This window comes from Opisthorchis viverrini (assembly GCF_000715545.1).
Source record: "Opisthorchis viverrini unplaced genomic scaffold opera_v5_195, whole genome shotgun sequence".
Lineage (NCBI taxonomy): Eukaryota > Metazoa > Platyhelminthes > Trematoda > Opisthorchiida > Opisthorchiidae > Opisthorchis > Opisthorchis viverrini.
Window position 1 is genome coordinate 976,209 of NW_008751848.1, and position 27,787 is coordinate 1,003,995.

The 27,787-nt window shown below is 41.8% G+C and overlaps 2 protein-coding genes across 2 annotated transcripts in view; one reads left to right on the forward strand and one right to left on the reverse strand.

The window, feature by feature from the left end:
- Nucleotides 1-26,955, reverse strand: T265_07910 (hypothetical protein; the record flags this gene model as incomplete). The annotated part of the gene is made up of 10 exons (XM_009173570.1): nt 1-1,117; nt 3,348-3,517; nt 6,101-6,308; nt 6,706-6,843; nt 7,218-7,397; nt 8,210-8,264; nt 11,095-11,225; nt 20,489-20,635; nt 22,605-22,668; nt 26,807-26,955. The coding sequence occupies 10 exons, from the start codon at nt 26,953-26,955 to the stop codon at nt 833-835; spliced, it is 1,527 nt and encodes a 508-aa protein (XP_009171834.1).
- Nucleotides 1-27,787, forward strand: part of T265_07909 (hypothetical protein) — a gene marked incomplete at both ends in the record, with an annotated part of 106,220 nt that overhangs the window by 47,835 nt on the left and 30,598 nt on the right. The gene's annotated exons all lie outside the window — the stretch shown is intronic.

A 27,787-nucleotide genomic window follows, 5' to 3' on the forward strand; every position in this document is an offset into this window, starting at 1 on the left:
GTTTGTTGACAAAATCCCTAATGGTAAGCCCATCCGAATCGTGCAGTTAATATTTCTCTCAAAGTAAATATGCCCAGCAATTACACATTATGTTTTTTACTCCTTCCATTGGTTTAGACACAAAAAACTCATATTTTGAGTTAACAAGACAAGACCACTGAAACTTTCACACACTTTTCATATCTGCATGCACAGGCGCATTGTAAATAGAAAATGCAATGAACTGTAAGGAATCCATTGTGAAGGAATAATGATAGAGAAAGATCAAAAAGATGACCGTCATCTCTGATTCGACGAGTTTTGCTGGCCAATAAGGTGCCTTCTTTATAGAGTGTCATCCATTCACATAAGTAACGGTGAGATGGTCACAAAATCCGAACATGGGCGGAATTGCTTAGAAAATAAGTCTAATATGTTTCTATGCAAGAAACTGGAGGCGTTCTTGCGATAAATAAGATTGATTTCCAGAGCGTGATAAAAATTAGTTCGGGTCGTTTCTGGCGACCGGCGAAAATCAAGTGTTTGGGGATGCTCTGGTATTGGTGCAGAGATTTTTTTAAATTAGATGGAACTTAATGTTAAAGTGCAACGGAAAACGACCTAACGATAAAAGTGGCACCTTGTTTGTTTAACGAAAGCGTGAGATGAATTCTTCGTCACTTAAATAAAGGAAAAAGAGGAGCGAAAATAAATGACGGCTCAAAAGATGGCGAGAAGTGTTCTTGAGGAGAGAAGATAAGACATCAGTAGTGTGTTTGTGCGCTCCAGTCACCATCCAGCAACAAAGCCAAGTTGCAGAACCACATACCGGAAACCAGTGGACGCATTTCTTTCAGTGCATGTCGTTGATGTGTCTCTGGGCACCAAATGACATACCAGCTTGAGATGCGACCTGGCTTTGCGCCAGACCCATCTGAAGTCCGATTACCGAAGCGCCTTCCTGCGACAAATTATCGCAGCGAATGTCAGCGATATGACGTTGTGCACCCATGCGCATGCCCTTCTGGCTAGCCAGTTTGTTTGTGCCATATTGGAGATTGATCACACCCTGGCCCTCTTTGGACATGTCGTCGCAGCGAATGTCAGCCACATGCCTACTCCCGCCAATTCGCATGCCCTGAGAAACAAATAAAGGGTATTTTGAAGTTTCGGGCCATTGCAGCTCAACCCTCTTGTGAATGTGATACTTTCAAAGGATACCGCTTACATGAAACAGTCACTTTAGTCCAGGGACTGAAGCGCACATTTTCATTCAAGTTGAGGGGACTATGCTTTAACCAACGTATCTACTGACAGGTGCGTTTAGCTTCAACAGTATACCAGAAATGAATATTGTCCGTTCACTTTAAACTTATCGCAATTTACCGTTGAAACTAAGGTAGTTTATAGGATGTGGATTTCAAACGGATACACCATTGAAGCAAGTGATTGTATCGTTGAAGATGTTTGCATTAGTTGGTATGAACAACATTCGGTTATCCAACAGAAACAAGAACGGCTGGCAACTAATGTTCTATTGCGGTTCTCGCCTTGTATATGAAAATAAATGCATGCTCAATAGCAAACAATTACTTTGCGGCTTTTTCAACTTTCTCGTGCATTAACGACCACGGACCCTCCAACTTATTGGAACAGTTAAGTACCATTCAATCAAGAGTGGTCGAACTCTGGTGTGGTTCACTAGCGCTTAGAGACGGTAGCATCATCGCTCTTCTGCGGCTTGGTTAGCTCCGTAGGAGTTGGATTTGGCGTAATCAACGAGTAACGTTGTTTCAGATGGAAAGACCATATATCCAGTCAGATTTTTCATCTAACTCGAGTAGATTAGTTGAGAAGAGCTTGAGGGATTATTGAGTCTCAAGTAGCTTCGAGAAATTCCGTTCGGCCGGCTGTTACTGTCAGATTATGGGTGAATATGGCTGAGAGACGTAACAAATGAGCAGGAAACCACAGGTCGAGGTGCGAACTGATTTAAAGAGCACAAAGATTAGCATCACCTGTCAGTAAGGTCCGGGGCACCGGAATTTCCTTCTAAATCACAGATAAAATTTACATGGCAAAACGAAAGACAAGGGAGAAATATTCATTCGAGGAATGCAGTTGGGGTACGAAAATGGACAGGAGTAAGGTAAGATAAGATACGACGTTTGTAACATCGTCAAAACACTGGGTATTCTCGGTGCTTTCCCTATAAATGGGCGTGGGGATAAGAAGAGTGCCAGAAACCCCATAATTGACACCGATTTTCACCACTTCAATGGGTGTTACAACAATTATGTAATAAACAGTGGCAGAAAACACGACTATCCGTCACCATCCGCATCATATTTTTCCGAAGACAGAACTGACGTAGATACTGCGAATGTGTATTATGCACAGAGCGCATTGTCACGTTTTTTCAGCAACAACTGCGGACATGCTCAATCAGCCGAGGGAGTTAACTCTCGCATCTGTGTGTGACGCGAATTAGTTTACTGTTTTAACAGTCTGAATTTTCTGTAGAAAGTCACGTGTGACACGATAACTATCTAACTGGAATTCGCAGGCCATCTTTGACTAAACGAATCGACTGTGGTCTGGTCGATAAACAGTTAGATAGGACTGTTAGCAGTAGTGAGTGACGATCCATCTAATCCCAACAAAAATAGAACTCGCACTTGGATGTGTACACACGTCTAAGTAATTTGAACAAATAATAATGATGCTTCCCCAAAACTCTCCTTGAGTTAGGACCTCCGCATTATTCGTGAAACCAGTCGCTTCTGTTTAGTTCAGGTAATCGACTACCAGATCATTCAGATCCCTCGAGATTTCTAAAACAATAAGTGAACGCTGACATCGTTTGCGACGTGAAATCATCATTTTTTAACATACAAATTCATATTGAAAATTCAACTACGGTGGCGACAAATTACACCTTGACGATGGTGACAGAAGTTCCGAGCTCGTTACGTGAACAACTTTTGTATGGTCTCTTAAACATGTCAGATGTGTTTGTAAACACCCCTCGCCTCATTTCCCTTAATTCTACGTCTTCCAGCGTTGAAACACAAGCGCTCATGCTGCATCAATGGATATTCCCATGGTGTTTGTACCCAACAAAGTCGGTAGTTTTCTAGAGGCTTCGAGCTTCAACAAAGTTTACAAGTTTCTTGTGGTTCAAACGAAATAACCAGATTCAATAGAAACACCTACTGTGTTGCTTTACTTATAAGAATAACAAATCATGTTTAGTTCTTCCAATCACTTCTATTGCTACACTTCTAAGAACAGACTCATTGGGCCCCTACCGATTGGTCTGATGAAAACCCCTACCAACATGAGTAGTTTCACTCGTTTTGACATACCTTTTGTGAAGCAAACTGATTGGTGCCCATTTGCAAATTGATGACAGCCTTCCCCTCCTGGCTGAGGTCATCACATCGAATATCGGCAATGTGACGTTGGGTGCTGAAACTCATGCCCTTCTGTGAGGCAAATTTGTTGGTACCCATTTGCAAGCTGATGACAGCCGCACCTATAAAAGTAATGGAGCACATTGAATGCAATTAAAATAAATTTGAACTCTGCATTTTTTGTGTTCCTTTATGGTAACGGATGTCTTTTGTGTAGAAGGCCCCTCAAAAAGTACGAAAAATGTAAGAAACTTATCCGAACCTATTGGATTTAATTGCCTCTGTTTAAGATAAAATATTTACATTCTTGGGGCGTGGTCACCTTAGATTGCTACAAACCACGCATATCAAGCATCACAGAGGTAGGTTGATTTGATTGTCCCCCAAGATGAGCTTTCCTGAGCTGGTATACATTTTGCTTTGGATTCCCGCAGCACTCCAAGGTCTCACTTGATGCGTCTTCAATGGTGATTAGCATCCCGTATACAAATACTCTTTCGAAATGTGCAACAGTTCAAAAGACGCAAAGAAATGTTTTAAACGCTTTGCTGTTATTCGTGGACGCAGGAACTTTCTGTGCCTAAAAAATCGTTGAACTACGCGGCGAATCGGTTGAAAGTTAACCTTACAATCAGAAAAGTTCAGGTAGTTGACAGTGGCGTAAGTCAGATTCCGTGGTTTAAAATTGTATTCTCGACTACATTTAGTAACTTAATCTAGGTGATAGGTAACCTTATTTCGGTGACCTTATTTCGTTGTTCTGTGAAGGGTATTGTAGACGATACTTTGGTTATCGTATTTATCGCCTATTGTGACAACTTTGTTCTTCCTCAGGTATTTAAATGCCATATTGTGTCACGCCCCACCAAAAAACGAACTGTTAACCCGTTTGTCGTATGGCTGAAATCGGCCAATCGATTGACCCAGTGAATAAAATCCTGGCCGAATTAAAAAAACTTGATGGCAAGCTTTTCCATGCAATAAGTGGGAAACACATAAAGCATAAAGGCGCTCCTGGTGGGTATAACTTATCAAAGACGTCATACACTCTGAACCATGCGCAATTTTTCTACATTCCATCAGTAAAGTTGCGCAGCAAGTCAAAAGTGCCCATCAGTATTTTGTGCATGATTCTGCTGGTGAAACGCGTGAAAAACCAAGTGAATCCAATAACCCATCGTTTAGGAGGAAAACTGGAAAACTTCACCGTCGTTTCTGGTATTGTGTGTTGAGAATCGTTCGCTAATTGGTCTGTGAAACAAGCGTCAAAATTGATTTAAGGAACAACCAGCTGAGTGCGGGTGTTATCTATAAATTGCTTCGTGCAAGGAGGATCAGTTGGAGACCTCTGACTCCAAAAATTTCTATGCTACTCTTTTAGCTGAATTTTTATTATCTCTACTACATACACTGCTTTCTTTCAACGTTTGACGTTTCACGGGAACCATGAAACGAAATTAGCTTGTCATCCGCGACATGAAATCCTCAAGACAAAGAATGCGGGTTGGCCAAGAAATCTTGTCAGTATTGAAACAAATTTCCAAACTGACTGCCCTCAGAAACGTTTTCCTCTACCCAGTCTGCCAGAAATCCTCTTTTCGTTCAGCTCTCTTAGAATCTAACAGCTGGTTGGGGACCAAATTTGATTGGCTATGTGAAGTGTCTTTTAGAGACAAGGGTGGCAGATAAATACTGAATAAGAGACCGTTTAAGGGATTCAGAATGCAGTGAAATATTTTACTGTTTTTTCAGTGTTTTTACTAAGGGAAGGTCAAATTCGAGGTTTAGAGTAAGTAAGAGTAGGTAATATGCAGAACAGCCAAGAAGTAGAAAATTGCCAATTCCGTCTTGCTGGACGCCATTGGAATTGAGAACCCAAAGCTGCGTATTTGGCTTTCAAGAGGCATCATTGTAATCAAAAGGTGGCCTGGTCAGCTGCATAGTAAATTCATTGGTTCATTGCTTAATGCGGCTCTTCCTTGGCTGGGAAAAATGTATCCTTGTAAATTTCATCTAGTACCTCAGTACTTTGCCAGTTCCCAGACGATCTCCACATCTCATGAGGAGACAAATTAAATGAATGAAACCTTCTACTTGGACCTTCCAAGTGAAATGAAGTTCAAGTCTTCCCTAACACGCTTGTCAATGAATCGCAATAAAGAACAATAATCTAGTTTTAAAACTGCCCAATTGGATTTGCAAGCAAAAGGATACCTAATGTTGCTTTCACGGCCTATCATATTTGAGTTGAATGCGCTGATTAACTGACGATGGTTGTTGGCCCGTAACTTTCTGCCAGCCCAGAGGAACTTTGAAAAACTGTTGGGGATATCAACAGGCAAATCGAATGAATAGGTTTAACAGAGGGAGTCTAGTTCCAACGAATCTACGATCAGATAAGAAGCACATCCATGTCGTACATTAGGCTCAAATATACTCCGATAAACTGACATTTTTGAGGCGGGTCACACAAATAAGGTGCCTGAAAAAGATTTGAAGTAGCCGAACGAAATACGCTATGTTTTTATGAATAACTAATCACCATGATAGGTTGATCTATCCATTCTGTTTTAGTGGAGACTTCTCCATGTTGCTTTGTCTTTAAGCCTAAGTAAAACCAACATATTTAATTTTCCTTAGTTTTGGGAACCTGTTTCCCGATTTATCTGATACTACACCACAAGCCACTTAATTTCACATCTCACCTTCTGGAGTCATATTGTCACACCGAATATCAGCAATGTGGCGTTGACCACCGAAAGACATGCCTTTCTGTGAAGCCAGTTTATTCGTGCCTGCTTGCAATCCAATAATGCCTTCTCCAGCTCGGAGCTGATCCTCAGACCAATGACGAGGATTCGCGTTGGTCGGTTTCGGTCCACAAACGGGTCCTTGGAATCCATTTCTCTGACACTATTTTGCAAAATTGCAACCAAAATGCATTATAAAAATGCTATGAGAGGTTGATTTGTGAACGGTCACCTAGATGCATCATGCCCCTGAATGAGAACTCTCAATTTTCAGGATTTTCTACACATTCATTTCCATTAGTTTGTCTTGCCTTGTTCTTTAAGTTATGAATTGTGCTTTCGTCATTTGAAGAATTGAGCTTGATTTTATCGGTTTCACTTTTAAAAAAACTTTCTAGACAAACATGCAAATTAACTTTTCCAAAATTAACAGTTCACCTACGTAGTCCAGTCCTTCGAGGTCTTCATCAATAATAGTTAAAATTAACGCACGTGGAATAACTCTCAGGTGCTAGCCCTATATCGTTTGAAATTGATGTTTGGTATGACAACTCACTTACCTCAGTTCCTAGTTGAAGCAAGGTCGCGAGCACTTGTGCCATATTTCTTGCCTCGTACAAATCCACAGTTTGGAAGAGACAATCTCGTGGAACACCGTAGGCTTCACAGCTGTCCAGAAACTTTTGAATATTTTCCATCTGCGTATCAAAGAGAAAACCATGCAATGGATTTAAAGAACAGCACCTGCGTCTGTGCACTAGGATGAGTGGAGTCTCTGCAGATTGCCTATTTGTCGGATGCACTTTCTCAAGAGACACTTTTAGTTTTTCAAATAGACGTTCAATTCAATAAGCATACAGGCAAAACAGCTACCTACCCATAGACCTGGCGCTGTTGTCAGTTCAGTCAAAAAACCAAACAACCTCATATGTAACTCGGATAATATCGTTTGAATGCACCGGTTTCCCACACCGACTATCGGCCAGCTGGTTCCAAAATTCACCCAGTAAAACTGCACGAAGGTATTTCTGATACCTCCAAATGATGTAAGAAAATAGGGCAGTTTACTGACCTGTTTGAAGGGAGCATTGCCAGCGTTTGGTTTGATTGGGCGGCGGACCATCTGGGCACGAGGAGGCAGATTAGGTGTCCGATCGTAAACAGCGCTAATCAGGCTTTCGGAAGGTGGAAGGAAACACATCGGAATGGGTAGTTTAGAATGAGTCACTCGTTGTGGGGAAAGTAAACTAACCTGGAACTTGTTGAAGATGTTCGTATGTAATTCTAATAGCATTCCGTTAAGTTTTGGTTTTAGCTGAACACACAAACACTTGGAGACAAGCATAAACAGATGAAGGGTAAAGTATCAAATTGAAGTGAAGGAGAAGCAAACATATAATAACCTCTTAGTTTAAAATCTGGTCGACAACAGCTCGTGAGCTTAAAAATCATCGTAGCTCATGTCACAAACAAAATCAAATTCCTAATCAGGTTGACCAGAGATTCTATCTTATTCTTGTACAAATAAAAGGCCACTCAGGCAATAAGCAAATAAATTCGCCATTCTCACCATCGACTACAGTACACCAGTGTTTATTGAGATACCGCAAACGCAATTTGAATTTCATCGCACAGCCTTAACGACTGTGCATATTTCGCTTGTTTAACATAGAGTTTTGGACATCAAAAGTTAGGGAATGCATGTAAAGTTTTAGCAAGAACTCTGGCAACTGGCCTTATGAAAGACAAAACGCTCAAAATAAACTGCATTACTATGGTTCGGATCCTGAAACACCTTCACCGTCTGCATCGATTAGCCTGGCTTAAATCAGCTCAGTTTTGTCGCCAAAGGTTACAACCTATGGAGTTTATGGAACCACGTAGTGTACAAAAATTTGAAAAACATTAACCGAACTTGGTAGGGGCGTCTTGAAAACTTTTGAAGCCATACAAACCGTTTTTTCCTGTGCTAAAGCACGTGTTCGATTTTGTGATTGGACTAACATAGATGAAAAATTTGCCTGCCTTAGTGCAGATAACGCAAGCTATTGGGAAGTAACTTACAGTACTTCGTCTAAAGGATTCCTTTGGGCTAGTATTAACGTCGGTATTATAATGCCTGTAATCCGATGACTTTGTCAGGCTCATATTCATTTAAATCTATTGTGCTAATTGTCGGTAGCCTAGCGCTAGCCTAGTGCTTGCATCGGAATCTGTCAGGTTGTTTGACTGGTCCGTTGAGCTGACTTGTGAAGGGAGGATTCGTTGGTTGAGATATTTGCCACTTATTTGCTCAGTAGCATTTTTCGCGTGTACTAGGTAACACATTGTGACGTCATCTGCTCCAAAGTACACACTTTTATAAATTATTGACACTCAAAAATCCCCAATTTATGTCGGAAAATCCGCACCCAGAGGACTTGTCGTTTGGATAAAATAATATTTGTTCCTAAGGCCCTATTGTTATTCGCTGACAAAGTTGACATTTTAGAAACCTGTCTTCTAACGACAGGCTATTCAGTTTGGCAAATTATTTTTTTAGCGTTATTTCGACGTAACCATTGGTTTTTCGACAAGTACACCTTTTGCTTTCAGTGAACGTGCAGATCCTTGTTCAGGTACCAGCACGATTGGGTAGTTTCTAAGTGAAAACATCCCGGAATCATTAGTAGGCAACTCTCAGTACAGAAAAGTAGTGTGGCTGTATTCCTTTGGCCTCCGTGTCCATCCAAGTTTCATTTATTTGTTTAGGTAGATGAGAAAAAAACATCCCGGAATCATTAGTAGGCAACTTTCAGTGCAGAAAAGTAGTGTGGCTGTATTCCTTTTGCCTCCGTGGCCATCCCAATTTCATTTTTTGTTTAGGTAGATGAGAGACTGCCGATATGTATATGAAACTCCCTGCGTCAACAATTTTTTGCATCACAGCAAAATCAAGCCATTCAAAGTTTCTTCACTTACCTGACGAATACATTTCGACAATATAGTTGTAAACCCGTCACGAATAGCTTAACATTAATACAGGAGAGCAACCCATCATGGAAAGCAGTATGATCGAATAAACTTCAAGGTATCCCCGTCCGCACATTTTATTTAGTTGCATTTGGACCTCATACACCGCATACATGTGTGGGTAGAGACACTTTGAATTAATCCCATCTCGTCCTATTTTCCAACCACTGTTAAGGCACAATCCTCCCATTACTCTGAGTTCACTTGACCCCAAAATTCAGCGAGTAACTTAGCAGGACGTATCCTGCGCGGCACACACGGTCTTCACAATAACCTCACTTATCTTTCCAGCACTCTCCGCTGCGTGCTTCAATTCAAACAAGAAACCAGCACCAGTATAGTCATCGACTTCTGAGTGATCAATGGAAACTTCTAACTTCCAAAACCTCTCAACGACAGTTCAGTCGCGCTAAGGTTTTATTAACGTATCTCGTGAACAAAGTATCACGTGCCAAATCATTGTTTTTTGCAAGTAGACTTAAAGAACAAATGCAGTGCCGTTTTTCTGGGTAAAATTAGCATGGATTTCTTTCGTTTTTCGCAATTTCTGATCAGCACCGAAACTAAGGAGCACTTAACTATGCTTACCTTTTGCTTTGTCTACTGCACTCTTGATCTGCCCCTACCTGGTTTCTTCAATAATCCTAGGTGAAGTGGTACAGTTCTACCTCTTTCAAACCACTGCAGCTTGCCAGCTGAGATTAGGAGGCTGATTTACAAACCAACTCGAATGAAACTGCCGAGAAACCTTTCGTGAAGGTTTGCTTTTCTACTCACACGAGTCTTAGCGGCTGTATCGGAGCTCCTTCATAAATCCGTTATTTCGCATACCGTTCTCTCACTAAGGCAGTCCTAGCATAAATGAGGAAGGGTTTTATTACCAAGGTTAGGTTCTCTAGGCGAAGTGAAATCCGAAGCGGAACCTTAGTTTCCTGGGGCTTCTCAATGTTTTATCCTGCTTGTTGCGCACTCTGCATGTGCAACATATTTCTTACTAAAAAAATATGACATTACAGAGTACTCGATCCGTTATTGTAAACTTCAATCTTATCGTATCGTCAATTCTCACCAGATTTACACTGGTAAAGAATATACAATTCAGTATGATAATATAGCATGAAACTCATCTTCAGCTCTACACTAAGTTAATATTGTGTGGATAACACTCCACTTGTGATAATGGCTTATTTGCGCTGTTTCCGGAAGTCCTGTAGAAAAAGCTAATCGAATTCTACGACGAGTTCTGGGCACTTTTTCCGAAAGTCATTCTCCTCTACTATACATTCGCGCAAGTTTATTTAGGCTATCTTGCATTCTGCTCGCACATTGGTAAGAAAAATAATCGATCATTTCAAAAACCGTAAAAAAACGCAAAGCAAAACCAGTCCAGTGGATTCGATTGATCCTTATTTGTGTGCTTTTGCACTCTACGCGTAATGGAATCGCATCCAGGTTCGTCCTTGTTTCCGGATATCCCATAACTTATCCACATGAAGAATGACCTTCTTGTCGAGTTGGGTAATACCGGGGGGGAGGAATCAATAGTTTGCTTTTTCGCTCTATTTGTAGCTCAGTAGAATACTTCATCGTACTGTATGCATTTACGTGTACCCAATTAAGATGAACGTTTTCAACTCTATCAAAACACTAGGAATTGAGCTCAAAACAAAAATAAACCAAAACACCAGAGCACAGTGTAAGAGTTGAATGGTGCAAAAGCGGGTATATTATTCCGGACATTCTATCCAGGGTTCGAAAATCTCGCTTTACGGCAGCTTATTACTGCTGCTACAAAAGGTAGGTTCATTGTCGCAACCAACGAATTGATTTAGGTACTTTTGATTATCATTCTTCGCTGCAAGGAATTCTTTTTTGTCGCCGAAACAATTACAATACCAGGTCTAAACACCAGATGTTGTTTGAGACAAGATACTTACGCAACCAGTATGTGTCCGTTTTTCAGGGTACGTTGCACATTCTCGCGGCCCAGAGGTATGGTCTGTCCGGTTAGTTGATTCACCCATCCAATGACTTGCCGTTCAGCATCTGGATCGTATCGGCTGTTAAGCTGGAATAGAGGTAGACGAAAGCGCATAGTTCACTTGATTTGTGGACTCCAGAATCTACCAATAATTCACGGTTCGTCTAGGGGCTGCACCCTCCAAGAAGGGATGCTTTATTTCGAATCAGTGTAAGTTGAGTGTCAATATTTGAGTTTCTAAAACAGTAAACGAGCCCATTCTATTCCCTTTCTCAGGGGAGTTTTTGTTCCCAATCAATTTGGTTGCCTCGTGATTCAATGCACTCAGTCTACAATCCCGTCCGTATAGTCACTTTCATTAAAAAAAGCCTAGAAAACTTAGCACGACTCTGAGCATCCATATCCCACAACAGTTTGACCTTCTAACCGTAAATTGTTGAAACCGTCCGTATAGTCACTTTCATTAAAAAAAAGCCTAGAAAACTTAACACGACTCTGAGCATCCACATCCCATAACAGTTTGACCTTCTAACCGCAAATTGTTGAATTCTTTGTAAGCAGGAGCGAAACAAGTGATGTTTTTCCGAAGAAATGTTTTAGCTGCGTTACTTTTATTTTGAAATAGATATTTTGATCTCGACAGATTCAAAGATAAGAACGCTGAGCTGAAACCTAGATCTGTGAAGAAAGATAAGATGGTAATTACTAACCCTAAGTTTCAAGGCTACTTCACACAAAGTATCTGTAAGGTTTTGATGGAGTTCTGTGTTTCGAATGCTAACCACCATACAAATGTTGGATCCGTGAGGGCAGCTGAACCGGAGAGATACAAGAACAAATGGATCCTGCAGTCACAATACTCAGGTGGTGGGTATCCGGAAAATATTTTTATTACCTTCCATACCGCTTTGGTTTTATAATGTCTATATAAGTTTCCTCTTTCGTATGGCACTTTAACTGTGTGAAAATAGTCACATAAAGAACCGAAAATCCGCTTGACTGTAAAACAACTTGCAATGTGTATCAAATCCACACTAATCCTAAAAGCTTATGTATTAATAGTCATTCACCTTCCTTTAATTATCAGCTGTTTTACTCATTGTTATTCACGTAGTTGACACCCAACGTTAAAGTTATGTATATATGGATTGTTATCTGAAGCTTTGGGGTCGTTGCACTCTTAAGAGGAATTTCCTTGATAACGAACGAAGGTTGTCATTAATCATGACACACGTTGTTTGGAAAACAAGTCTGGGCAGTTCCTGTCAGGCTGCCTCACTATTCAGATCCAGCGCTGTACAGGCTACACGAGTGAATGCCCGTTATTGTAGAATGGGCTCGGAATGCGGTTAAGAACTTGGGACCAGAGAACGCATTGATATTTGTTTTAGTGACTCCCAGTGATGTCTTTAGTGTCTCTTGGTGTGTGAGGCGTCCAGGATTTCATAAGAACACTGTCCCTAGCATCGACATTATTTTCAACGTTTAGTCACGTGGTGATGGAGTCTAGAGCTCCGTAACGTCTTTCACGTTTCTTAAGTGACCTAGAGCACTGAAATACTGAGTGTTAGAGTCGTTACCCGCCAGCAGTCAACATCAAATGGGATTAGATTCTGAATTAACTGATCTCCACCTAAACATCCACAACTTAGAGTGTTCAAAAATTCAAGACAATCGATAGATAGATATAACTAGTTTTTCAGCCAATAGAAGTGAAAGGAGAGTTGCTCTTGAAAAGGTCAATTTTGTTATTTGCCACATGTATGTCATCCTTGTGTGACAAACAGATATCCGGGAGGCACACTCCACTCGATCTCCGCATTTCAGGAACCCATAACTTAGTCCCGGTAAAAATATCCATGGAATATTCGCGTTACAACTATGAGGTCCTAAGTGAAATAAACTAGAAGTATTTGGTTTACACGCGAGACTCAATTGAATCTCTAGTTTATGATGTCCTCCAACTGAATGTGCTGCACACAGGCCGCCTCATGATTCATTTGGCACGATATTCAACATATCGCAGTATAGTTTCAGCTGGAGGAAATCATAAACGAGAGATTCAATTGAGTCTCGCGTGTAAACCAAATACTTCTAAAAATTTGGTTCAAGTAGATCCTAAGGCTGACGGAAATTCGGAGACTGCGCCTATCTGATGAGCCCCAAGAAGGACGAAACCGGTTGTGGGCTGTCAAAGAGTTTTCAGCAACCTTGTGAGTAGTTTCCATTATGAAAACTAAAAGCATATAAATATTTGCACAAAATTAGGAGCCCCTTATGAAAAGCTGTTGTAACAACAAATGGCCCACTGCAACTGATCAGCACGATTACCAGAAATCAAGTAGGTCTAAATTTTATCCGGTATCACCCTGGAAGTTCGTTTCATGTGAATCCAAAATGGACTTATGACAAGCCTTGTAGTGAACATGCTTCATGAACATATATGAGATCACAGTCACACTAACAGAACACAGGATTGCATGTTTATTTCCATCAGTGTGTATTGAAGGACATTATATGAAATTTTTCTACTGTAAACCTAAACAACTCTATTCTTCTCTACGCTAGCCTAGACGTAACATACTGAATATTTTTGAGGACACATTCCTATCTGCTTCCAACATGATTTCATGCTATACAAACAGATATTGTTTGGGACGTCACTTGCAAGACCGTAAAAAACCGTGAAGCATGAAAGCTGTTTCATTTCTGCACAAATACTAGAAGCTGCAGGATAGGTTCCAATGAAACCTAATAATAGATAATTACATCAAGGTTTCCTTGTTATTAAATCACTTTCCAAAAATTTTATTCTGTAGTTTGTACGAAAGATGATCGGACGTTGAAACTTGATTAGCTTTTCCAACATCTGTAATTTAAAATATTGACAAAGTCAAAAAATGGAATCAGGGATTTCATCCCAGGTTAGATAATCTAAATCATTAACAAACCGGGCAGTGAAGCTGCGGCACCCAGTACACGAGTCTGTAGGCGCCAAATGACTAATGACAATATTTCGCCTAGATTACAGGACAATCTGTGACATGTTCCTCACGAGAACAAAACCACTTATCTCACGGTTTACGACAACCAAATTGAAACTCACACGCAGTGCTTTGAGTGAAACGATGATATCATCCTCTGCCATCTCATCACACCAATCCAGCCGGTATGTGAACTGCCCTCAGTGCAAAAGACGCTGCTGTTTTGCCGGTCACTATTGCACACAAACAAACACGTGGCACGCGCGAATGGGAATGGATCATGCGGACCGTACACGAAATACCTGATCGAAAATCGTTTGCGTGTACGGCTGCGGTTACCGTGAAGAACACAGCTTGTGGTTCGTACAAACTTATCACGAGCTGATTTATCACCTTCGTCAGGCATGTGTACGGCACCCATGCTTCACCTCCACGGTGAATTGTTGAAAAACTTCCCCCTGGATAATTGTACATTGAAATCTATCGTTCTCGTTGGTACTGAAATGGTCACCGCTCTGAAACCTTCTGAAAAAAGTTGAATCTATGTTGGATTATTTTGAATAAAGATGGAGTACAACTACTCTCTATGTCTGTAGACCTAGAGAGATCGTTGGTTCCATATATTCAAAACAGGTAGATAAATGGGTTATCATGGCTTAGACCTTAAGCACTCACAGTGGTGCAGTTAAGTGGGCTTCTGAGAAACCCACCCAAAACAACTGGTGTCATCTTTGTTGGAATTCATCAGACTTGTATGCGGGAATGAGATAGACAACGCGTTGATTAACAAATTCGAAATCTTGCTAGCCAACCGACCAAGCCGCTTGGCTGTTAAACACTGTTTCGCACTTACATTTGCACCACAGTGAAATCCGCCAGCTGCCCTAACTGATCGGAATACACGTGATCTGGAGACTTGAACCAAGCCGCCTGGCTGTTAAAAACTGTTTTGAACTCACATTTGCACCACAGTGAAATCTGCCAGCTGCCCTAAGTGATCGGAATACACGTGATCTGGAGACTTGTGCTTGAAACTGTTAACTGATTATTCATGCCAAAATGGNGGTAGATAAATGGGTTATCATGGCTTAGACCTTAAGCACTCACAGTGGTGCAGTTAAGTGGGCTTCTGAGAAACCCACCCAAAACAACTGGTGTCATCTTTGTTGGAATTCATCAGACTTGTATGCGGGAATGAGATAGACAACGCGTTGATTAACAAATTCGAAATCTTGCTAGCCAACCGACCAAGCCGCTTGGCTGTTAAACACTGTTTCGCACTTACATTTGCACCACAGTGAAATCCGCCAGCTGCCCTAACTGATCGGAATACACGTGATCTGGAGACTTGTGCTGGAAACTGTTAACTTATTATTCATGCCAAAATGGTGTGACCCATTTAGGACACAAGCACATGTTTTGGTGTGCCTTTGGGAATCTAAAAACCTTATCAGAAGGAAGTTTCCCCCACATACTGAAATTGCCTTTTCTTTGAGCTGCTTCCTTTTGAGAAATCGTCACTCTCATAGCCACTCAGTAGGTGCCATGTGATGTGGTGCTATGTCCCGTCTGAATGAGAGATGATCACATTGCTGATCAGCATCTCATGACCAAATGGTTAAGTGGATAACCACGGACCGCAACGTTGCGGGATCGAAACTCTCTGATTTTCGCGAGATGAACACTGCCGGCGATTCCTTACAGGGATGAAACAGCTGTACAAAGCATCTTGGTTTGTCAGTCTAGGGTGGCCTTGCTGACAAGATAAAATCTATGTTGGATGTTACCAGATCTTCTCACATCACCACGGAATCTTTGACATGAAGTCTCAAGGTCATATAGTGGGGTAAATGCGCTTCAAATCACTAAAGTGCACGTTTAAGTGTAACGTTGTACTAAACAACAGTTCACTTATCATAGACTCTGCACACAGAAAGGCTCCACCACCTCCGCTGTTCCTCCTTCACTGAAGTGGACAAATCCACGTATCCTTTAGAAACACCGTGCTTATCTGCCATGAAGTAGCGGCATTATGTTTCTGCAGATATCAAACCACCGGAGTTGGAGAGTACCCTGACATATCAGCTTCGAACATTTTGTTCACTGGAATGCGTGCCTTGCTTGTGGCCCACAAATGGCGTTTCAGATTCAGAAATGCTGCTAGTTTGTAGGCAAAAAACGTTAGAACTAAGCTGCTGTGTTATGCAGTCGAAAGTTTCAAATCTAAAGATGGATACAACTATCTGCAACCAAAATGCCTGCATGATGATGGGATTATGATAACATTATTGAGACATTTATTATAAAAACAGTGCAACTTTGCTTAACCTATTAGTCTTTGCAACGGGCCACGTTAGTTGTTCACCAGCGTGTATAAATATCACAGTCTCATGATCTGCTTGATTTATTGCAAAGCTGTTGCTATAATCCGCTAGACATACTTGCATAAAAGATTGACGGAACAAAAAGTTACACAATTTACTCTTTGTCCGATCAACCAATTGCCTACAGACCATTAATTGTGTGAATCCCAACATTCAAGGTTTGGTAGTTTAATAGATTTTGGCGTGGGATCTGACTATTTATTGAGAACTATCTGGAAAACAAGTCGGAATGTGCATGAACTAAAATGTCAGCGGTTAAAACATATGGAATTTGTTCCATCCCATCTGGTTTCTATCATTACCAACAATTAGTTTGTATTAGCCAGAGAGATGTTTCTTGTGATGCGCTGAATTTTGACACTCACAGTCTATGAGGTTATAAAGTGTTTGTTTTCAAATGAAGGGTCTCATTTAAGAAAAACTGCGTGGTAACAAGCCATCAAAGTTTGGTGCTGAATCCGAGGGTTACATTTCATTCATATGGGTTTAATCTCCTGATAAATGACAAACTAATCCGGATTTTTGTAGTTTGTTGATTACGGAGGAGTTACATGCAGAACAACTAGTAAAAGAGTAATAAGCTCATGGTTACGGGTAGTACCGTATTGTGCCACAAGTTTGGGGGTGATACTACTGATGGGGAGGCATGTGAGTAGTTTGTCTACTCGTAAATCCGCTTTGCGCCTCTTGAAAAGTGAAATCTATTGCAGAATTTGTGGAGTCGCTTTGTCGAATTCACTCGAATTTGAGCAACAGTCAATGAATGTCCATGAAAGTCCAGGAAGATGCGTTCAAGAGAAGATGCCTGTTCAGTTTTTGTAAACAAGATGCATATGAGAGTTTTGCTTCCCCATCTAACAGTCCGTAACCGGTCATTCGGCATTTTCTAATAATAAAACTCCGCAGCGAATGCCTTTTTCGTTTCACAAGTGTATACTCAGACCCTGAATTCCACTCCACCAATCACTCGCAAAATGATACCAATTCATCGGTCATGCTTCAGTTAATCAATCCATACGAGGAGTGTATTTTTGGGCGAACTCCTTTTACGAAGGCATTTTATCATAAAACGGAATCCCTGTGACAACTTTAATTCTGACAGCAAACATTTACAGCATACTGTGCGTTTCTTCTTGGATTTCATTCAACAGGCACAACGTGAAGCCCCAAAAGCGGCATATTTTTTGCTGTATAATGATTACTGGGAAATTCAGATGTGTTGTACGATAAACGATTTACCGGAGATCAATGGATCCAATTAAAATCACATGAAATACTCGAGTGATGTTTGTATGTACGAATGAGGAATGTTCTCCCATTCACCGTTAGGAGTGTTGTTTCGCATACTATTCATTCTTAAATACATTCCTAAATACATACATTAAAAAGGTTCGATAATAAACTACGGAAAACGACCAAAATGTTTAATGTGAATAGAATTTCCAGCTGGATGTTTCAATTACCCTATTTTGCCACTTACTCGAATGAGCTTACTCTAATCCAAATACACGCGAATTGAAAGAAGCCTACTTGCACCTTAGCCAGTAGTACGACTATCATGATTTTTACGTTCATCTAAAGTGTCTCCCTAAATATATTGTGGAGCCTCAGGAAACGTCTCTTAACAGATTTCGTTTTGTAAGGCAGCATTACTTCACACTATATCGCAGGTCACAAATGTAACACGTATAAATGACAACTTTTTAGGAATTAGCCGATCCACATACAATCATGAGGTTCCGCACATTCAGATGAACAGTAACGAAAGTTACAAAAGGGTCGAAGGACCATGTACGAAAACTACTGGTTTAGGGGTACAGGACGACTGGCAGCCGGTTGAAATTTAGTTGTGCACGGGATGGGAGGTAGATGACTGAACCTGGTCATGTTACGGCTGGCTCTAGCAGTAGGGAGTCGATGAATACGACCTCGCGACACATTGTGGTATCACGTAGTCATTTCTGCCACTTTGAGCAGGTTAGAGTTTACTGTTCATGGTGAGGTGGGTAACATTCTAAAAGTAAATCCAACTAATACAATAGAGTAAATATTGTTGTATGCGCCTAGCTTCCGCTAATTATTATTGCCAGTTTTTATTGTTGCCAATTATTATTATCCCCAATTATTGCATTCAGGATACTGCTTCTCAGTCTTGACACCAACTGGCACAACCTTCGGCTAGTAATTCCAATCTTGTCGTCCGAACTTTTGCCTTTCCACACCCTAAGCATACATCGTATAGTTTCTGACTGCTAGCATCAGCCATTTGATGGCGCCAAAATGGACCAGCTTTTAGTCGGATTGATTGCCATCAGACTGTATGATCGGCTTCTCTCGATGTTTCCGCGCACTTGAAATCCATCGCTTGAACGAAGCAAGCGCCTAAACAGTAAAAACCAGAATCCTCCTCACAAACCACAGTTGCTGCTGTTTGTCCACAGCCAGTGGTATTGGCCTTTGATTCTTAGGCATTACCTATTCTCAGGTCATTATTTAATTGATTATGTGGCATTTCATGTTTGTATGGCTTGCCGGGAAACCACCTTAACTTTTTCTCATCAATACGTGACTGAATGGGAATTTGCGTGCTATTTCTGTCAAGCAGCATCGCGTTACAATCAGCTAAAGCAAAAGCACAAAGAATTAGTTATTAAGTTAGCCGAAATATGCTAAGTTAATGCGAGGGCTTGTACAAATGCACATCTTATGTGCGTGGAAATGTCTCGTCTTTACCACCTTTTTCCTATTCAGACAGCTATCAGACGTTTGAACTTATTCGGGATACTTACGCGGACTCGCCGTGGATCCTCCTGAATGGCCCAACGATAACCAGCTTATGTATTTGAAGGTGTGCCAGACAAGTACACATGACAAAATGATAACCTCCTATTTGAACCGCCACTGTATTCTCCGCGAATGTTAGCTAAAACGAATGCGTAACCAAACAAGGCAAATTGTTTGCGGTTAGCGAGTCTTGCATTTACGGTACTTCTCCACTTAAAACTGGTATTTCAAGAATGAGGAACACACGTTCAGTGAAGCAGAGCATTTTGGACCTTTTCGCCTCCATATACATACAGAAATTTTCTTGTCTAGCTGATCTCGAACCACACCACAAAGTGGTGCTTGTTCTTATGTGGTTCAGTTGACAATAGGCTATTTTGAGTTCACTTGTTATTCTTCAACAAAACCATCATTTATGTTTGTGCTATATTATTGCAACTTGACTAACTGCCATGAAGGTAACAGATTATTCTCTCTTCCAATGATAAGTTGAATGGATAAGTCAACTTATTCATTACGCAAAGAGGTTCAGGACACAAAATTTGGATTCGGCGATTCTTATCGGTTCTTACCTTTCTGGGCTTTGTTCACTGTACCGGTTTTGAGCATGGACTCTTCCGCTATGGAAGTTGGCGCAGCACAAAAAGCGCGCAAACATCTCGAAAGGTTATACTACCTATCATCAAGACTGTCTAAACGCTTAACACAATTACTTAGCAACTGTAAGATCTTAAAGTAAGATAGCACCATATGTGTGCGTTGGTTTTGCTCCCTCAAAAATTATCCCCTCGGGTAGTCTTTGAAACTTTCCGCGTGTCATTCTCCAGACCATTAAAAATTTCATCTTTCCGTGCAAGTCAACTATCTTCAGTGCAGAACAGCCGTTTTTTGTGGTCCTTAACATATTGGCATATTTAATTTCGGAATATTTCCCATCGTAAACCAGTTAACACGCAGTGAAACTTCAGACTATATATCTCAAAAACCAAACCTTAGTGCAGTCGTTGCAGTTATTTTTCTACACAGTTTTTAGTCCCTCCAAAACTTAGTGTAGCGTTTTCCCCTTCTGGGAAACTGCTCAAATGTTGGCTAAGTTCCGATGTTCCTGCTCGATAGTGACTGCTGTGCCAATCCATTTCCTACTGGGTCCAGACACAAGAGCGAATATCCTTCTTGGTCACGGCCTAATCGAACTCACTGGGTATCCTGCTTCCTGAAGTCTGTTGGCAATATCGATTTGAGCTGCTCTTCGGCTGATCTCTTCCGTGCATAGCGCCCTGACTCGACTAAACAGCGATGAGGCAATACTGGTGAATTGTAAATTAAACTGAACCTCTATTTGAACCTGTAAATGAGATTACCAGAGCGCATTTTGTTGCGAAGTAAACTTCAAAATTTTGAGACTAGACTGTAGATGAGTAAGATATTTGAACTGCCTGAGACGTGGCGCCTGACACTTTCGGTTCCACGACATATAAAATGATTGTTACCGATGAAAAATTTATTTGTAGCAATGATTTTTGTTAATCTTTCACCAAAATCAGCGCCCAACACCGGTGTTTGATTGAGCTAGTAATTTCTTGTTGCGTGAGAAAGCATGCCTTTATGGTTTTGGGGCATAACTCCAAATTGTCGAATTTGTTCACCGGGTGTTTAATGTATTTCTAAATATATTGTGCTGGATAAATTGGCAACGACAAATTTACGGATTTGAACAAGATAAAAGCTCCTACATGTTGCGTTTGGGCTGGTGTATACCAAAGGCATTTCAGAATCACAAAACAGAAGTGTATTTGACACAGGCTATGGGGTGTTCAACACCAATGAACGTTAAAACTAGGGCGATCACAGAACATAGTTGTGGGATCGAAGTGCCACAAAATACCGACCGCAATTCACAGCGGCATCAGATATGGTGGCAAAATTTCCAGAAATTACGAAAAACCTGTTAAACGCAGATGCACCGATGGCTTTCTGGGCATTACATTGCCCCTTACATTACAGTGTTACCCACATTTCGCCTCACTGCACCATCTCGCAGTAGTGCAATGCATTTATCATAACTTGGAATTTAGATAAGGAAACGGATGAACCCAACATACACAGAGCTCATTTTTAAGTCACATTCACACTTAGGAACTGGAGAGTGTACTGATATTCTGCCTAATAGCAACCACACACAGTGTGCGCAAACTCCACCCACCAACCCACCGTGCTCTGCAATAAATTCGAAAAAAGTAGATTCGGTAACAAGTCCGTTGATTTAAACAGGGGAAAGCCTAGTTGAAAGTGAAATAGTTCATCCAATGTACCCTATAGCTTTGTATTCACCACTTCACCTAGAGATCGAGGTACCATCTTATTTACACGAAAATGATAAGACTATAAAGATCGGATTATAGTTGCAACCTTCTAAGCCAGTATTTCGCACTTTGACGTGAGTTGGCTATAGCTGTGAACGCTGTCTTATTTAATGGCGTTTAAAGTAAGGCAAATGGTGCAAATGAGTATATAGAGAGAACAATTAAAGAAAAAAAGAATTTGAGTGGTCCGCGAAACATCTTCCTATTTATGCAAGCCCTACTTAATAACTGGATTTGGCGTAGCTTTCGGGATCACGCCGCTGCTCACCTAAATGAACCAAAATTCTAGGTTGGGATAGGCCACTTCTGCTCCAAGAACCCGCCGAAAAACGGTGGCTGTATGGATATTCAAACTTGGAAGAATTGGCGTAGGGAAAATAGTTGCGTAAAAAAAGGTTCCATTGAAAGCCGCGCCATAAATACACGATAGTGAGAGTGATCGAAGAATGCAGCGAATTAGGGAGTCATTCAAAATATCCATATTTCTTTGTCAACCGTTTGGGCGAGTGAAATCGATGAGAAGTTCTAGAACGATTAGCCATTTTTGAAAGAACAAAAACGAGGACCAATACATAGTGAGAAGATTGGAATTTTGCTGCGTATTCGACTGTGTAGAGTATGACCACTGACAAATTTTGATTGTTGATAGGAGTAATATGTGTTTAATCTTTTCGCCTTTCAACAACTTAGTGACTTGGTGGTTGGTACTTCCAAAAAGTACTTCATAGTCAATTAGCGCCGACAATCTTCTCGCATAGTGGATAACAAATCAAACTAGTCACGTAAAATACTACCCCAAGGAAAGAAGTTATTGTGACCCAGTTTATTTTACGCAACAGATTAGACATGCCCCAGTGCAGGTAGTTACATAATTGTCAATGGTCACATTAGAATGGGTACGGGAATAACAGAAGAACTGAACCGTTTGAGCACAGCAACTATTCAACTTACCTTCCGCGAAATCGCCACATCCATACCATAGTCTTGCACGCGAGTTGACATCTTTGAAATATCACTACGATGAACTTAGCAGTACTAGCAAGTCCGAATGAACCCGAAAATTTTGTCAGACAAAATGGAGCACCAAGAAGCGCAGCACCAGCAGCCGAGACCTCAAAGGTTGAACTACAAATATCTCCACCGCGAACTTCACCTTAACAAACAATGGGTGATCGATTTGGCTCCACGACATCTGTCGTGCTGTCAGTGGGTAGACTGTTTTCTCCTGTTGTGCCCACGTAGGCGGTGTCTGGTGTTACGGAGTCTTGCATTTGTGCACAATTGGTAGTGTCTTCCTATAAGGACACGGACGCCAGGACGACCACCTTAGTGATACAGTGGGGTCAGTCAACGGCTTAGATGGTCTAAGCCTCAGTGACGCGAAGCAGTTACATGTGCACATTTTCAGTCATTGTCTAGGTACTTGCTCCCTTTCCGAAATCTCGAGCCAATCAAAACCACGGGATCGATCTGGCACCCCATGGCGTGTGTGTCCATAGGTTCCGAGCCAAAAGTGTACGTATGTCATGCGATTCGGTGATTACCAGTTCCGAACGGTCGGATGTTATTCTGTAAATGGCAGGTTGAACACTGATCATCAGAGGCGGTGCACTCTTACTTCGCAAATGCACGAAAACCTGGTTAAAATTAGCACCAAATTCACGTACCACGTTGTTTGTCTTTTAGGCAAGCTAGTAGAACTATTTAGCTGACGCAGTTCATTCATAATTTGCCTGCCTCTATATTCTTGCACTCGAATATTCAATTTAGGTTCGGGAAACTTTCTGCCATTGTTAAATTTCACTTGCTCCCTGAAGAAGAAAGAAGGAAGAATGTAGCCAGATGTTCTCTTATCCATGTCGATGTCTCATGCACGTCAATGTATATATGTATCCATCGAATTTCTGGAAAAATCCAGCTGTCAGTGTTGCGAGTCTATACAAGGGGACTTCAATTGTAATACCAGTCTGAGAGACTTCACTTGAAAATTCGGTATTGGGAGCTGTGTGAACATGTGGCATCTTAACAGGGTCGATTAGAAACACATTCGGTTTTGAAAGAAGTCCAACTGATGAGCAACTATCACTGAGCACTTGCGGCATTTGTCGGTGTGCACCTTGCAACTCTAATTTGAATAGACGTTCTCTCCTTTAAGCTCTCCAGCTGATTCGTGCCAAAAGAGAAAATAACCACAGTGGCTATATCAGGAGAGCGCCCTAGATTCTGACGATAGAAATATGGAGATGACGGTTGTTAGAGTTGAATTGTACAAGGGAAACAAACATTCATCTTAAGGTTCTGGATGTCCACAAAGAAGAAGCGCCTTGATCATTGTAGTAGGGCAATTTCGTTACCTTAATCGCGTAATACTGCAGACGGGAGAACTTTCTACAAATATAGAGGGAAACCGGCTGTCGATTCTCGGTTGCTGATACAGAGTCCTCCACCAAATAGCAAGGATCAAGTTTTAGAACTCCCTAGTCGCCAATAAACGACAGCAGCTTGAGGCATTACATCAAAACCTAAAAATTATTTTCATCACAGTCACTGTCATGGAGCAGATGACGTTATAAGCTTGCAAGCTCTTCACATAGAACTGCCATCTTGGCTTGGTGGTCGGGCTTGAGCGCTCCAGTGATCACTCCGGCTACATTGATCAGAACTTCGGTTCACAAACAAGAAAGATCAAGGGGCAAAAATACCTGTACTAAGAGTAATCATATTGTGGGGCGGTCTGGAGGTGAATCTGTACTGTTCTCAGCGAAGGGCCTGCGAAGATGTCTTCCCAAAGGAAAACAATGTCCATTTAGAAGAAGCGATGCTGTCTTCCCTCCAAAAAGAACTAGTAAGAAAAGGTCAGCCCTAGGAACTGCACACTGCGGTCGCCCAACTGTTGACCGTGACTGCCGGTGCACCGCTCAGTACGGTTGAAATACTTTTAAAACCATAGTCTGGTGCTGCCCAAAAGGTACATGCTGTGCGCAACCGCATTAGAAATCAAGTGGTCATGACTCACCCCCTGCGCCCTTGGGTCAGGCTAGCCCACAGTTTTGTTGTGGTCACGAACTGTTTCTGGCCAGCACGAACTTTCAGCATACATGTTCGCATCGCAACTTAGCCATGGGTCCGGCTGGATCACTTGGCCATCAGCCACCTTTGGAGAGACACAAACCAAAACTGTCGTTCCTTCTGCGGCTCACAGCTTAACTTCGATTACACCTAACAATTCGCTTCCATTTAGCCTCAACAAGTCAGTAAGATATATACAACTCCACTGGTTTTGAAGAGCAACAATACTTCAACTGTAATGAATTACCACTGAACTGGGAGCAATCATATGGAGGAAGCCATCCGGATTTGGAAAGATAAGGCAGCATTTGCGAAGCTGTATCACCTGTGGTCTAGGTGTGACATCAGCTTACCCGTCATTACTCGAGTTTATGATGGTGCGCTGCGCTCCACATTACTATGTAGGTCAGAAACCTAGCCAGTGCGCGCTGACGACGTCTAAAATTTTCAGTGTTTGACCGTAATGTCTCCCTAGGCTGCACTCGGTTGGTCACGTGCCCCGTCGGCCAGTCGATTGGCTTCCTCGAAGAATGCTTTCTGAACAACCAAGCGAGAGGTGAACATGAGCCAGGAGAGGTCAAACAATAGTTAGCAACGAAAGAGAAAAGTCTTCTCCTGAAAAAAAGGTGTGCTGGTCATTCTTCCCTCCCTGGATGGGGACCCAGGGACGGGACACATCAGTGGTTAGAGGCATTGCCAGACACGTCCCAGCCGCGCCATCAATGGAGCTCGTGCATCCAAGCTGTTTCATTCAATACACAGCTTCCCCTTCCCATCTCCTCAAAGGTCCACCGTCCCCTCCGTAATAGCACATCGATTATGCCACCTACCGTCTTTAATGCGTGGCTATCTATCCCTGTCTCTCACATCATTGCCGAACAATCACTGTATAACAAGTATACCGTTTTTAAAACTGATGATGATGACGAGTTCGATGATGAGCTGAATCTCAAAGGCAGCATACTTTCCTTTCGAACACAGGGCCGTTCACAATTCTGTATTTCCGAATCGCTTTGATGTAATCTACCTGAATCCGTGACCCACTGACCTGTGTTCACCCAGTTTCACATCTGCACACATGAATTTAACCAGCCATTCTCGTGGTCTGTCTACTTTCAACACATATTTCCAAGACATTTTTGTGGCAACATTTGTGCACGCGTGCTGTGAAGATTTACTGTGAAACTTAAGGCACATGATGTTATCCTCAGGCAGTAATAAATCAAAATAATATATACATGGTTCAGTTGTCGCACCCTTTCCTCGCCTAACCGCCATGCTACCCAAAGGAAGCACGAGGGCTGGGATACTGCCAGGTTGTCCAAGCCTAGACAGGGGAAGCTGGGATGCAGAAATAGGGTTCACTGACCTTCCGGCCAGTGAATTCGCACTCTAACCACTTAACCATCTCTCCCACATATTTCCACAAATAAAGCTGCCCGGTGATTTAATTCAGCATCTATACCGATAAAAAGTACTACCGAACAGAACCAAGCAGTCACCATCGACTGTAAGGAGCTCCAAAAGTAATAAAAACGGGAGAGTCTACTGGGTTCTCTGTTAACACCAAGCTCAATTGCAAAGAAGTTTATTCCAGTGCTGGCTTCTGGTTCGGTGTTCAAGTAGAACGTGATACTGAAAAGTGGGTCTCCTGAAAAAAAGGTGTGCTGGTCATTCTTCCCTCCCTGGATGGGGACCCAGGGACGGGACACATCAGTGGTTAGAGGCATTGCCAGACACGTCCCAGCCGCGCCATCAATGGAGCTCGTGCATCCAAGCTGTTTCATTCAATACACAGCTTCCCCTTCCCATCTCCTCAAAGGTCCACCGTCCCCTCCGTAATAGCACATCGATTATGCCACCTACCGTCTTTAATGCGTGGCTATCTATCCCTGTCTCTCACATCATTGCCGAACAATCACTGTATAACAAGTATACCGTTTTTAAAACTGATGATGATGACGAGTTCGATGATGAGCTGAATCTCAAAGGCAGCATACTTTCCTTTCGAACACAGGGCCGTTCACAATTCTGTATTTCCGAATCGCTTTGATGTAATCTACCTGAATCCGTGACCCACTGACCTGTGTTCACCCAGTTTCACATCTGCACACATGAATTTAACCAGCCATTCTCGTGGTCTGTCTACTTTCAACACATATTTCCAAGACATTTTTGTGGCAACATTTGTGCACGCGTGCTGTGAAGATTTACTGTGAAACTTAAGGCACATGATGTTATCCTCAGGCAGTAATAAATCAAAATAATATATACATGGTTCAGTTGTCGCACCCTTTCCTCGCCTAACCGCCATGCTACCCAAAGGAAGCACGAGGGCTGGGATACTGCCAGGTTGTCCAAGCCTAGACAGGGGAAGCTGGGATGCAGAAATAGGGTTCACTGACCTTCCGGCCAGTGAATTCGCACTCTAACCACTTAACCATCTCTCCCACATATTTCCACAAATAAAGCTGCCCGGTGATTTAATTCAGCATCTATACCGATAAAAAGTACTACCGAACAGAACCAAGCAGTCACCATCGACTGTAAGGAGCTCCAAAAGTAATAAAAACGGGAGAGTCTACTGGGTTCTCTGTTAACACCAAGCTCAATTGCAAAGAAGTTTATTCCAGTGCTGGCTTCTGGTTCGGTGTTCAAGTAGAACGTGATACTGAAAAGTGGGAGACTGCGCCTACCTGATGTGCCGTAAGAACGACGAGACCTGTCGTGGGACAATGAAGAGTTTTATTAAACCCTATTAGCAATGTTTCGACATAGGAGCATAGGAGCTATTGCTGCAGTTAGGTTAAGTTAAAATGTACTATGACATCTGTGTTTTGCGACTGATGGTAAAAATTCTTTGGCCCGCATGACAGCTTCCCTGTCAGTTTGAGTGATAGCTGTTTGTCGTCTTGAACTAACAGATGTGCTTTGCAGACTCGATGTTCTTTCATTGCTATGGTACGCAAGGCGTGAATGACAGCAAAACAATACCTCAAAATACATAGTATGCTATAAATATAAATCTTTGCTTGACTGCATTCAAATCTTCTGAATCAGACAAA